The following is a 15,509-nucleotide window of genomic DNA, read 5'->3' as shown; positions in this document are numbered from 1 at the left end:
AAAAAAAATCGCCGGCTGCCCAGAGAGGAGATTGGCTCTCGATCCGTTAGTTAACTTTATAACACAGTCACGTACTGTATAAGACCCTTCTCTATCTTACTTAAAGATTTTACACATTAAAACATCGATCCAGATTAAAAAAAAAAAAAATGGAAGTTAAAGAAACTTCTTTTTGAAATATCTTTACGTAAATGTTGTCGACAATTAATGCGATCCAAGGAGCGATAATTACCATCAAGAGGAGGGTAATTTGCGTTGGAACCGTTCTTGGAATTATCTTAATGCATCTTAATTTCGGGGCGGTTCAGAATTAAAAGGTAGAAAGAAAGCAATTTTCGGGCACCTTCGAAAGTAAACCCGAATATTGTGAAAAGCTTCCTTCCAAGTTGAGGATTTCAATTTTAGATCACCTTTTTTGAAAACGCTCGTTAAATCCATGAATAAAAAAACGGTTTATGGATTTAAACAATGAGTTTAATAACCTCGTTCGAAATTTAGGGAGCAATTAAAAATATTTTAAGATTCAAACGTTAACCAATCTTATTTCTCTTTCTTTCGTATTTACGACATCGTAAAATTAAAATAAAAACATTAACGTTCAAACAAACAGATAATTTCCATGTATTGTGGTTATCTTCGAAGAGCAACGTTCGAAACAGGTGTATTCCTCGAGGATACGAATAAAGAATTTTCTTCCGGGACATTGTATGTAGATATCATTGTGGGACATTGTCGTTTTTTTTTTTGGTGATTTACGTAACAAGAATCGAATAATCTTTGTAAGATATCTCGAATAAACTCCATTTTTGTCGTTTTATTTTTATATTCTTTGAAGAACGAGTTTATCTGTGTTCGGCTCGTGCCACTATCGAATATCGAGGTCTCCAATAAGTCAAATCTGGCGATCTGGACCAAGATCTCGCGGCGTGGACCTCACTTTCACCTATTCACTCATTGGTCGCCCTTCCCATTTGGCGGTGTTACAATTGTTAACACCTGCGAAATGGTAAAAAGAAATTCAATGGGTGTTCCCAAGAACGTAAAGGAAAAGGAAAAAAAATTGTGTCTTCCAGCCTTCAATTCGTTGTTATTTTTATTACAAAGTTCGATTATTATCTTAAGAATATAATTGACCTTTACTGAACAAAAAAATCTTCACTTACATTCCAATCCATTCTAATACCATCACTAATAAAGATCATTCTCAATAGATGATAATTAAGTTGAATTTTAATGGAAATCTATTTCTAAACGAGAAGTGGTTGGCGTGAAATTCGTTGTTAATTGGGTCAAGAAGACAGGCTCGATCTCAACACTAACAGCACACGAATATGACATCAATTGCCACCTACCTTCAGGCGGTTATCTAATTATATATTTCACGGTGTTTCAAGGTTGAATTATTATGCGCTATTAGCGTGGTACAGGTTTACAGAGCAAATAGAAAGAGAATTGAGAGAAGAGATTGCGTGTTTTGGACTCGTTTCTCTTTTATTATTTTTCTTTACGAAATAATTTTATAATTATAGTAAAATCTCCATGTAACGAACGTCGTTAGAATTGACTTCGGATATAACGGACAAAATATTTTTAAGTCATACTATTAATATTACTAAAAATGTTTATGGATAAAATCCAACTCGGGTTATTCTTCTAGTTGTTCTATTCCATGTTCATAGATAAACTCGGGGTGTTCCCCGAGTATGATGTATAAATCAAGGACGGTAGTTCTAGTTTTAATTGTTAGTCAGTACTAGATTATTGTATATTTTCATTGAAGTAAAACTAGAACTAACACTAGACCTAGAACCAGAACCATTTAAACTGTACTGCCGCTATAGTACTATTCACTAGAAAAATCACTACCACATTTAGCACTGCCACAACAAATGCATTATTTTGTCTTCTTACTGTCGTGTAAGGCGCTTATGGATTTCATTAAGGTTCGCTCTCTGATCAGTACGGTATGTTGCTTACTGTGGAATACGAAATAGTAGCACTTTTCGGTCGTCCTGTGTCTTTCTCTTACAAAGCAGATTAAACTTTTACTAGTATTTATCGCATGTTGTTCGTTCTACAGAGACATTTTGTCATTATTTCTACATTTTTGTATAAAGCACTCACCATGTTTATATATAGTCAAGTCTCCATCAAATCTACATCGAGCCAGCAAGATATTTTTATTCTATTTTAATCAATATGTATATAGATGTATACCAAAATCTCCAAGCAATCTCCAATTGCTGTTCAAGATCCCCATACAGTCGTTATTAAGTTTGTATCATATTTGCATTAGGTTTAAATCTGATAAAAACAGGTTTAATTCTGATTTTCTACATTAGACTCAGTGTAGTTCAAGCAGCGCGTCTGTAAAGAAGAGGTGAAAATGACCGACCCATTAACTGATGTTGTTGACGTTCAACACGATGGAAATAGTGTTGGTTCATCCAGTTCCCATGATGGTGAACAACATGCTCTTTGTAATTTCATCAAACAATACAAATTATCTCCATGTAGTCTTGTAGAACGTATATAAAGGTTTCGCAGGTTTCTATTACAGCTTTGCTGATAGTTGCTGGGGACATTATGACAGAAAACTTCAAGTCTTCAAAATTTCTTCCTGTGACCAAGTACCTCAGGGTTAAGGCTAATCTTTCCCTAACACTTAAACTTCCTCTCATATTGCTATCCTGTCTTTTCAAAAATGGTTTAACCATCTGTAATAGTTTGTTTCATCCATTCGTTGTTGAAATCATCAACATCGCAGAGACTGATTTCTTTCAACAGTACTAGATGAGAATATTCATCTCTCTTCTTTAACCATTCTTTCATCCTGTGTTTGCTTTTCACTGGACGAGTAGTTTCAAGCGCCAAAATAATAGCTACACAAGCTTTTGTACGATTATCCATATTTGGAAGGGAAAAATCGGCAAATAACCCAACCCAACCCAACCCAACACAACCTAACCCAACCCAACCCAACCCAACCCTTTTCTTGGAGAAAAGGTAACTTATTGAGCAAACTTATTGACAAAAGTATTGACAATAATATTGATCATGTAAGGTAGTGAAGTATTGAGACTGGTTACCACGAGGATTGGTGGTTGTATTGTCAATGTTGATAGTATCAACACTATTGATCGTGTAAGAGCCGCTTAACGGAAAATCGTCAATATTGAAGGATTCTAGCGCCTCGCCCGCAAGCGACCACGGCGAGGTGAAGATAAACGATTTCATATGCAAGTGTGCAAGTTTGGATTACTTTCCGAGGCATTAATGAACGATATCATATACCATCGCCGAGGTCGCTTGCGGGCGAGGTTCTAGATTTGATATATTTACAGAAAATCGTCAATATTGAAGGATTCTAGCGCCTCGCCCGCAAGCGACCTCGGCAAAGTGAAGATACCCGACTTCATATGTAAGTGTGCACGTTTGGATTACTTTCCGAGACATTAAATGAACGATATCATCTAACATCGCCGAGGTCGCTTGCGGGCGAGGAGCTAGATTTGATATATTAATAGAAAATCGTCAATATTGAAGGATTCTAGCGCCTCGCCCGCAAGCGACCTCGGCAAAGTGAAGATACCCGACTTCATATGTAAGTGTGCACGTTTGGATTACTTTCCGAGACATTAAATGAACGATATCATCTAACATCGCCGAGGTCGCTTGCGGGCGAGGAGCTAGATTTGATATATTAATAGAAAATCGTCAATATTGGAGGATTCTAGCGCCTCGCCCGCAAGCGACCTCGACGAAGTGAAGATAAACGATTTCATATGCAAGTGTGCACGTTTGGATTACTTTCCGAGACATTAAATGAACGATATCATATACCATCGGAGAGATCGCTTGCGGGCGATGTTCTAGATTTGATATATTTACAGAAAATCGTCAATATTGAAGGATTCTAGCGCCTCGCCCGCAAGCGACCTCGGCGAAGTGAAGATAAACGATTTCATATGCAAGTTTGCGCGTTTGGATTACTTTCCAAGACATTAAATGAACGATATCATCTAACATCGTCGAAGTCGCTTGAGGGCGAGACGCTAAATTTGATATATTAAGAGAAAATCGTCAATATTGAAGGATTCTAGCGCCTCGTCCGCAAGCGACCTCGGCGAAGTGAAGATAAACGATTTCATATGCAAGTGTGCACGTTTCATTTGAAACAACTACCTAGTTCTAGATCTAGTGTTAGTTCTAGTTTTAATTGTTATTCAGCGTTAGATTGTTGTATATTTTTATTGAAGTAAAAGTAGAATTCACTAATAAATTATCGAGGTTTTACTGTATTGGTCAATTTTTGTATGATTCAATAAGTTTGAGCAATACTTTTTAATAACATTTAAAACGATTTTTTTTAATTTGAAATTCAATCCAATTATTTTTTCTGTTTTACATTCCTAATGTGTGAGTAATAATAGGATACTGTGGGATTAAAACAACACAAAATACAATTATAAATCACGGTTTATTTGGATTGCAACGGAAATAAATACGAGCAGGGCCCTAAACCGTACGCGTAAATGAATTGATTTGCTTGACTTTTGCAAAACCACCATCGGTTTAAAAATAAGAATCAGTTACACTCTAAGTTTTCTCAACGGTTAAACACGCGTTTCGTGGTTATTCTTATTCTTAAATTAAATTTTTAACATCTTGTTAAAAAGGAAATATTAAAAATGGGGGATGAATTAGAACGATTTCGAAGTACCACAATGACTTTATGCTGTGGGATTATTTATAAAATGTCGAAATATCATCGAAATTCTTTCGGTCGTTTAATACAATCCAGGGTAAGTAAAATAATAATAATGCGGTCACAATACATTTTTGATAAATCGTTTGTAATTTATAAAAATCTAATCCTTGAAAGATTCCTATTTGGATACGCCATAAATGGTTTCACTTTATACGATTCTTGTATTGCGTTCCTCAACATCAAACCGATTTAAATTTAAAATGAACCCAGTTCGCATTACAAATCGGAGTTTAACACGCCGAAGACAAATTTTATAACACATCGCGTCTTTCGTTGAAAAATAATCACCTCTCTTTACTTTTTTTCAAGTCTTTAGCTGCAGTACGTGACATGACCGTAATCGAACGAGTTTTTTTTTGATTCCTTTTTTTTCAACTTGTTTTTAATTAACCGAAAATTTGAGCTTTCTAATTACCATTTGAAGAACGCCGTCAGCAGGCAGCAGGTTCTTTCGATTTACGATCAATAGATATTTGATTAAAAAAAACGATCTTCTCTTAACCTATAACGGAAACTGGCGTTCCTAATTAAAAATTCACTCGAAGATTAATTATTAACTAGGACTTGGTATATAAAACTATAATATTGATAAAATTTGAAATTAATTAAAAAATTCAGTGAAATGGTGTTGTTAAACATTGTTTAACTGTTGTTGGTACAGTTTGTTGTGGTAAGTCAATAATCTTTCTTTTAAATTTTGAAATTTATAAGAAATTTTGTCGCCCCTCTACGATCTTATCGTCTTGTTTGTTAATCTTTTTGCATAAAATGTTAACTCTATGTGAAGTACACATATTCATTCAAAATTCATTTTTGTTTCACTGGTTCCAAGGTGATTTTGTAAGTTAATTTCATATCTTTTTCAGTTATGTCCAATATTCTACATAGATGATTTGTATCAACAAATTTGAAATAATACAGTATTACTATAATAAATTAGATTGATATCAGCATCCTTACCTTTTATACTTTTCCAGTTTGGGTACTTTGACACTTAAATGGAAAATCGGTTATCCTAAAACGATGTAAGAAAAGAACCTTAAAAATATGTGACAGTTTTTGAAACATACAAAGTGTATACTTTTCATAACAAGATTAATAAAAGTATTTTGAGTAAATTCTATAATCTTAATATACAAATAATTATGAATTCTTGTTTCATCCATAATTGTGAATGAATTCAAAAGTTTTTAATCATTTTTAAAATGGTTTTCATTCTTTGGTTTGTTAGGTAGATGTTAGATTTCAAGTATCAAGTTTCTAATGGCATTTTTCAATACTTACCAAGAACATATCGTAAATGGTCGATTTTATGAGCTATACACGTTCACTTTAACGAGATATGATACAACGACAGTTGGTAACATGATTTATTAATTAAGATGTGCGTGAAAAGATTTTTCTGCTTATAAATTAATGATGAGCGATAAATTTTATTTAATTCATTAATTGTTTAGTTGATAATTTAAAAAAACGGTTTTTATTTATTTCATCTTATTAAGTTTTAAAAGTTTTGATTTCAACGCGAGAATCATAAAATTTGTTATCGTCCTCATTAAACACATGAAGAAAAATGTTAAGTGAAGTCGTAAAAACATATTGATTTATTTTTCTTCATTTCGAAAGTTTATCTCTATTTGTTTCATTAATGAATATTTATGAACATTTAAATGATCCACTTTGCATTCAATCACCAATCGAACTGTTAAACTTTATCAATTCCACGATCGCTTTTCAAGTCGATTTTTCACTGTCAGAAAACGACAAAAAGGTTCGTTATTTCGATTAAAACCGCTCGACGACGATTTATCGGGACAATTCACGATCCATAATGGTCGAGATATTGACCTTAATTTTTTTAACATTTCTTTCGTTGTCAAGATTAATAATAAATCTTTTTTCCTCGAATTTTTTAGCATTATAGTGATGAAAACACATGTTTTTCTAAGTTTTATAATTAATTTTTGTGTTTGTTTTAATGATTAATTATGGTCCATGTGGAAACAAAGTCAAACGGTAGAACGCGGATTTGATAAATTGTGGTAGCTCAACGGAAGAATTCTGATTTATTAACACGAAAGTAGACCTCATTTTTTTATAAACGGATATCTTTTTGTTTCGAAAGAATAACATAACAGGATGTAATCAAATTCTGTTTTCTTTTACTTAACTAATTCAAATTCTTACGAAAATAACGTTATAAAAGCGTTTTCTACATCCTAAATTAATCTAAATACCACTAAATAAATCAAAATATACACCATAAAATTAACTTAAAACAAACAAATTTTCAAGCAAGTAGTAAAATGTTCGGTTTGAACTCAATGTAAACATTATACATTTTATGATCAATAAATACTTCTTATTTAAGTTTTGAAACTCTTCTTTTGAATTGAATAAAAAAATAAAAACGCTTCTTTCGTGATGAAATTGGAAAAAGAAAAAAATATTTAACTTAATTCGATTTAAATTACTCACCTGATGTGCCGAAACTCGAAGTTTAGGTTTAAAAATTTTTAAATTACACGTGGTTTGATTTTAAAAATAAAACTCAAAGGTCTGTTTATTACTCGATCTCCTCTGAATTTAAATCGTGTTTAATCTAATGTTTAAATCGGTCATCAATCTAACTTATACAAGTTCGATTTTTTTTTCGAGTATTCTTAGCAAAAATAATTTTCTTGCAAAACTAATTTTCTTGTTGTTTATTTTGAAGATGATTTGAAAATGTATCCTCTTATGTAAATTGGAAAAGCACTTAATAATTGATCACGAATTGTGTAAATATAAACTTGAGTATGAGCCAATCACTTTTACTAAAGATGCATATGATGTTGTACATATCCCACCCTGTGACTGTCGAGTGAGTGGCACTCAATGGCATGGTTCAGCATCACTGAAGAACCAGTGTCTCGAAGACAGCAATTCTTGTACATACCGTTAGCCACGCGTGGTTTTTTTCACTATCAGTTATTCGATTCGCTTTTTCTTTTAACATTTTTTTTTTAAATCAAAAATTGCAATAAGATTGTTATTTAAATTACTTATCATAAAATAATTCTTAAAATATAAACATCAGTGATGTTTGCCTGTGTAATTTTTTTAAGAAAAAAATAATTGATACAAGAAGAATAAATAAATAATTATTTTGCGAATATGGATTTACCAAGAAAACTATCTAGACAAGGCAAAATTGATGATTTACAAGAGGATAATAAAGGATCGACGGATGAAGCTAAAGAAAATAATGCTAATGACCACGTTAGCTCAACCGCCTTGAAACAACACGAACGTCCAGTTGTTGACGCGATTCCTAACATTAACAGCGTTTTAAAAAACGGTGTCCATCATGAAAAGAATATAGAGAAAAATCATTTTACGCAATCGATGTCAATCATGGAGTACGAAAATTTATTAGAAAAAGAACATATCTCACAAATTCGTTTATGTTCGGCTATTATATACACAAATGTTAAATACACTAAGGAATCTTTTGGGCGGTTATTTTTATCTAAGGTAAGTTTTTCATTTTTAATTGATAAACTGAAAAAGACTATAATTGAGATTTATATAAACAATAGAAAATAAGACTATTAATAGCCTCATACTAATTTGTTTACGGTTTACTTGAAACACATAAATATACTAAGGAAACATAATAGAGATTCGCTCTGCCAATAGATTTGATTATAAAGTAGCCACTCAAGGCAACAGATTCCTTTAAACCGGTTGTGGATAACAACCGAACCATTCATTCTTGCACGAATTGATTCTCACGTTAAACGTTAAAAATAAATTATTTACAATAATTAACATTTACAACAAAATTTATTACAATAGTAATAAAAAACAATACAATTAAAGAACATGCTCACATTATTTTACATCTTCATTTTCTCGGTTATTATCACATTATCAATCTTTAGTGTTCTACTAGTGAACAAATTTGTGAATTTGGACGATGTTAAAATCATGGCTTAGTTGAAATCGAGAAATTAATGCCATGATTAATGTCGTCAGTTATCGCTTTATGGGATAGAGCTTTGGCTGAACTTGGAAACATTAATTTGGCAATGCAGTTAGTGATTGGCAGTAGATTGAAATTTGGTAGATTCAATTTTGGAGAAAATATTAAGAACTTGAGGGTTGGTTTTGATAAACATTGTGGATTTGATACACATATTGAATCCCTTCTATGGATAACTTATTGAACTATAAACTTACCTTAAGTTAGTATCACAAAATTATTTTGTACAAAAACCGTCTTATCTGCATTATAATATTTATGTTCATAGTCATCTTCCGACATTAAACGCGTTTCTCTCCTGAACGGTGCATAAGACCTAACATTTCTACTTCTGTGTCTATTCAGTTCTTTACTTATTTCAATATAAATGTTGAGAACACTACATTCATGCAATTTATGTAATCATGGCCGGAAGAAGATCGGTACTGCCAATTGTGCAGAAAATATTTTACGACGGTGATTAGGAGAAGAAAGTGAAATCGATGGTAAAAGTGATCCGAATTTTACTGCCAATTTAGATGATAGCGGTAAAGAAGTTTTTTCTGAAGAATATAACCAAAGAATAAGTTTTTACTTTTCATTTTCTAACTTTATGAATATTTATATTTTGATCTGCAGTACGATCAAAATATAAACTTGAAAAATTGTGTAAGGAAACAAAATCATAAAAAAAATTGGCGCAAACCACAACAAAACGTGATACGTGGAATAGGACGCGAAATATTTTTTTAGAGATGAGATTGTCAACCACGTCGTTCACTAATGCACTAATGCAATGACTTGGTAGTAACCCATATTATATAGCAATAGGGTATTATATAGTAACCCAACCCATATTACAAGGCCAGGATATCCCATGAAAATATAACTGCCTACGAACAGTTACTCACATTGCGATGAAGGCACAATCAGTATATTTCTTCTAAACCAGAAAAGTGTGGAACAAAGATTTGGACAACCTCTGACACCAGTGTGAGCACAACCAAAGACAGCGTGTTATCTTGGATATTTTAAAGGTGTTGGAAGAATTGGAGAAAAATGTGATAACTGATAAGTTTTTTTATCACCTTTGACCTAGCTAGATTCTTGGAAAAAACGATATCTTACACTGCTTGGTAAAAATGTGTATTCAACAAAATTTTGTTTCCAAGCTAAAGCACTGTTAGCTCTCTACTGTCCTAAAAGATGATCGTTACCTTGCTAGCAACTATGCACAATAATGCTGATATTTTCTAAAGATGAAAAGAAGATGGTACAAGTAATTATTGACTATCATAGAACTCATTGTAAGTCAAGTGTAGACACTATGGGCCTGCTTCTCCGAACATATACTGGCACTACATGGTTATGTTACATGGATTCATCTTAATGAGGATTGGAAAACTAAAAATGTTATAACAGGCGAGAATCCTGTTATAACATTTGAAGTTCCATTTGATCCAGATTGATCCCACGAACAGAGGTGTTGAATGAATTTGGCAGATGACTCACCATGAATAACTTCGTGCACTAAACGGCTAAGCAGTGCGATATGCTAAATCTAAATAAAAGTGTCGAAGATCTTTCCTTCATTCAACGCTAGACCTAAGTGGCAATTAGGTGATTCGTTTCTTAAATATACGTATTTGCTCTACTTTGAATTGGAAGATAAAAGATTAAATTGGGGTATAAAGATGAGTATTAATATTTTTTTATCAGTCATCACATGTTAATGTTTCCCTCATTGTATATGCAGGATAATCTGGGTGGGCTGCATATACAGAAAAATTCACAAATTGCTTCCTAACTTGTATTACATTTCATCCACCGTTCAGTAAAACCACAATCATCCTAATGCTTTGATTACGATTTAGGAAAATGTACATCGGTTAAAAGTACTTTAGCAAAACATTAAAAGGTTGCAGCATCTTCCCGCTTCTGTTACTTTTATCGCAACTGAAAATCAATCTCGTTACCTGAATATAAATCCATAGAATTGATTGATGATACTAAAATTAGATTTTATATAACTAATGTTTCTCACAATGCTGCACGCCCATATCAATAACTTAGTACCTACTATTTAAGATGGTCGTTCAAAATATGCAAATTCTAAATGGTGAGCATACATATGATATTTTGCTTCTGAATGTGTGGTCAATCAATTTGATGCAATAAAAACTCTCAAATCGTATAATCTCTCGCAATTCGAATATTTACTGATTAGCTAGATCTTATGATTTGTGATCTTATGACAAAATATATTTAAATCTGTTATGGTTTGCTAAATCTACGATCTATGTCAACACTCCAGAAATTGGTACCGATCTTAAGTTAAAATTCAGCGTCTCTTATAAATTGGGAAACCATTTATCACAATGGAGCCAGGAATTAAAGCTAGTCTTATAAATAACCATTAATTTTTATCTTAACTTTTAAAACTTTATTCTTATTACAAGTATCCATTCATTGCTTCTTGTTTTGTTCTCATGGACTGTGGTCTGAATTTACACACCAGACACTGTACAGGATCATACGCATTTCACCCAAGGTGGCGTTCTTCTGTAGAATCTCATTGTCATTTCGCCATATTTCGCAATAAGTTTATTTTCCTTATTGGACTTTGCTGGGGTATAGTAAGTAATCTGCCTAAAAGCAGATAGGTAATTGCCAATTTTTATAACTTATCAAGCAGATAGCTTACCTAATGAATATCACTCACCAAATAATCGAGAAAACCTAACATAGATGAAAATAAACTCACATAACTAACATAAATGATAATGATTCTACATGCAACACATCAAGTTACAAATTATATGCTATGAGTTTACCTACTTTATCTACCTAACCTATTTTTTGGTGGGGTTGGATTGAGTTGAGTTGAACTTTGAAATTATTAACTTTTGTCAACGGAATGCACACCAGTATTCGAATCCCAACTACCTCACCTCTTCACACTTTGTCACATCTAATCATAACCCTCCTAAAGAGTACTATAATCTAATTTAGGATCCAGCCATGTCAAAATAACAGAAATCACCACTACCTTTTTTAGTCAAAAAGGCACAGACCTTATTTATATCCAAACTGAAATATTACAAGATATCGCAAGATATATCACAAGACAATGATCAATAGAAAATTCAAGTTTTCTATTGAAAAGTCATATCAGTTATCCTTAGGGATGTGTATCAAGGTTGCTGCTTCAATGCGTTGCAGTAGTTAACTATTTCTTCATTGCAACTCCAGCCAGAGAACAATACGCTGGTGTGGTACTGGTATGGTGAAGTAATATTGGGTGCCATAGAGATGGCAGAAAGTTGGTTTGAAACCTTGGAATGGTGATAAAATACTTTTGATACTTGTTTGATTTTAATTGAACTGTATATTTTGCTATTAGTTTACTAAAGCACGTAGCGATACACTGAATAAAGGGGGTATACTCCTCATTCTCTTAACTGATGATTCTAGTCTTTCTCCTGAGACTAGATCGTATTAGATAAAAAACGAGGAATTACGTAATTACGAATAATTCAAAAATAGAATTATTTTGAAAAGATTTTAAATCAAACATCAATACGAATTTAAAAATTGAAATTGTAATTATGTCATTATCCAATTCCGTTACACCGGTTTTCTCTTTCAACTTCTATTTACCGTTGGCATGAATGAATGGATCGTCGGACTCGACCAATTTACAGATCTCGGTGGGCGTCGAAATCCTGTAGATTCAACACCAGTTGTTCACAATCCGTCCCGTTAGATCTTCCATAATTTATCGAGCCGTGTACTTGATATTTCGTAACCAAAACAAATCCCAGCCCGAAGACGTCTCGTTTCAATAAACAGGATTAAGGATGATGCTGGCAACGTTTAAACCTGTCCATGTAAATTGTAATTGAATCAAACCGTCCTTGTCGAGACGTATTTCTTCTTCATTCATGAATAACAAATCGACGCTGAAATTTCTCCTTAATACATAATATAGATGCACGTGTAGCGTTTATAAAACTGGTTCTTTTTATTTACTTCAAAGATGTTTTCTTTTCTTTGGATTCTTATCAGTTTAAAATCGGATTTTCCTCGCGCTGCTTGATGTGAATCGGAGACAGCTTTTACAAAAAATAAACGGTGATTTCGTGCTTTTCAAGATTTCTTCTTCTTCGGCTTCTTCGTGTGGTAAGAATTTCCTTCAATTATTTTAATTGGAAGTCGGGTGTACGCAAAAATTCTCATTTCTCGAATATCGCCAGCGTTGAAAACGTCGTGGTACTTTGATACATGTCCAACTCCTTGAAATCCAATTAACCACTACCGTCTCAGGCGTCCCTGGAGATTTCGTTACCGTTTTTTGAACAAAAAAGTCTTCATTTCAAGTGACATCAGGTAACTCTAAAAAAAAACATGACATTTTTAATTAATTAAAGATTACATAAATTCTCACAATATAAAACCTCCATTCGAGTTGAATTTGGATATCTAGTTCGGTTGATTTGAGGCAATTTTAATTGCTAAAGGAAAATCACTACTTAAGCAGTGATGACCGAGATTTAAACGAATTTACGACCAGGTGTTGTTGTGCCTCTAGAAATTTTTGAGATAAACCACGTGCCGCGTGGGTTCGTCTACGTATTTGCCGTTCAATTCTACGGTGGTAAAATGCTTGAAATACTGCCCATATAAAGGTGTCTTAAAAGTAACGTGTTAATCTAATTAATACCGTATGGAAATCTTTTTGTAATTGTTTTTAACACAGAAAAAAATCATTCATCTCTTGTTAATCTTAACGATTTCGGGATTATTCGAATTTTGTTTTGGTACCCTACTTTTGAAACACTCCGTATACAATTGATATCTATGGGGAAATCTAAATAACTCTTTGGTATTCTCTTGTAAACGTTTGAAAACGAGCGCGATTGCATTCTCAAGTACCCTTATACGTTTCTTATAGGTTACGTCGCTTCCTTCTTTGGGTTCTTTGCAAAAGACGTGATTCTGATTTATTGGCTTTTAAGAGGTATTTAACAATAGCAAAGAATTTTTATTACTAATGAGAATGATTATTAGTTTTCCTTATGCCGAAAAAGAATGTGTTTAATGAGAATGTTGTTAATGTGTTAATATATTTTATTAAAAATTATAATAAATGGATTACTAATAAACTTTCATGATTTACATTGAAGTCTTAAAAGTAGAAAGAGAGAGATCTCTTACCGGTTATTGGGTCAATGACGCGATTCCGCGCATTTCAAACGCTCGAACTAATAACTCCGCGTGTAAATTACACATTTATTATAGCGGTAATACGAATACCCGGAGAATTATCACGTCACCGGGTTAGATTTGCTCGCCATTACCGATTATTATGTGCTATTAGATATTGTGAAATTGCTTAATAATAAATAATCCGCACCTGTTATTATGACATTGTAGGGAGTTCTTACAATAAAAAGAATATTAAACAAATTTTTTGTTCTTCTTAATATAAATTTGAATTATGCTTCAGTTTTCAGTTATTTTTCTATTCTCGTTGAATTCTCATCATTAATTATTGTACCTTAACAATAACACCACTTCCCATTGTTATTTTGTTTTCTTTTTATTGATCGTCGGCGCGTAAAATACACAATGTCCAATCTCGAGGATCACCTGAGTCATTTTGCATCCTCTCACGACGACGACTAATTGGCTTATTATGTTTGGTTTTTGTAAAGAGCTTCATTAACCTAACTCTTGATATGGATATAATTAATAAGGGAATTATTAAAGTGTTACACCAAGTTAGAAATTTTCATTAATAAAATTGAAACTTGAAAGATTCTATTTTATGATAGCCTAGTTTTATTCGGATTTTCAAAAATAATCCAGAAAATGACTTTTTGGCCAAAAATACACTTTAATCGATTAAATATGCACAAAAATCACTTTTTTTTTGTCTCAGTGAGTATTAAAACTCCTTTTCTACTTACTAACTACCTTAGTTGCTTTAATAACAAAAGTTGGACTTCATTACATTCCGGTTGCGATTCTACCAAGACATTATTGTCTTGAGGATAATGAGAGAAGAGGATTTTGCAGACGACGACTGACATATCAGTGCTTCTTCGCATAGCAAATGCTGAAGCTTTCGTTGAAGAATTATTAAAAGTTGTTGGTGTCTTATCGTAAAAGCTAGAATATTCCCAAAAGTCACATGCTACTAGTAATGATTGTATGATATGGCCAAACCATTGAAATACAACGGTTATTAAACTCTGGATTTTATGGATTTTGAACACACTAGAGTGGATTCAGTTGTGAATTTCTAGTATTAATTGGTTGATTTCAGTATCTAGTGGATGCCTGCAGTATCTAATTGATCCTCGTAGTATTTTGTTGATGATTCCAGTGTTTAGTTGCTATACGCAGTATGCATTTTGTTTGATTTCAGTATCCAGAATATAGATAGCGTAGTAATTAATAATGGTATATATTATATAATAGAAGTTAGATACAGTATGTGCTGTGAAATAGATATAATATGTTTTAAAGGATAAAGCTAAGCGCCAATCACGTTGTACGATTTCAAGTCCGATTTACATCATACGTCTAAGAACCGACTTAGATACGACACTTAGATATACCAAGAAATTCTAGAATAGACGAAATAGATGAACCTACAATTTCGGATCAGTGTCGTTTTATAGATATTACTATAGAATTAAAAGTGTATGTCTTTTATTTTATATA

General features: G+C 32.7%; 1 protein-coding gene across 3 annotated transcripts in view; it reads left to right on the top strand.

Annotated features, from left to right (window-relative positions):
* Window positions 1-4,607: 4,607 nt before the first annotated feature.
* LOC111420880 (NADPH oxidase) overlaps window positions 4,608-15,509 on the top strand; it is a 30,314-nt gene continuing 19,412 nt past the window's right edge. For 2 of the 3 annotated variants that reach the window (XM_023053930.2, XM_023053929.2), the window contains exon 1: window positions 7,675-8,287. In XM_023053930.2, the coding sequence (XP_022909698.2) occupies window positions 7,928-8,287 (360 nt within the window). In that variant the 5' untranslated portion in view covers window positions 7,675-7,927. Of the gene's footprint in view, window positions 4,806-7,674; window positions 8,288-15,509 lie in introns of those variants that run through there. The other variant, XM_023053931.2, reaches the window with a different exon arrangement.

This window comes from Onthophagus taurus, chromosome 7, assembly GCF_036711975.1.
Source record: "Onthophagus taurus isolate NC chromosome 7, IU_Otau_3.0, whole genome shotgun sequence".
Lineage (NCBI taxonomy): Eukaryota > Metazoa > Arthropoda > Insecta > Coleoptera > Scarabaeidae > Onthophagus > Onthophagus taurus.
This window is presented reverse-complemented; position numbering and strand designations above follow the sequence as displayed.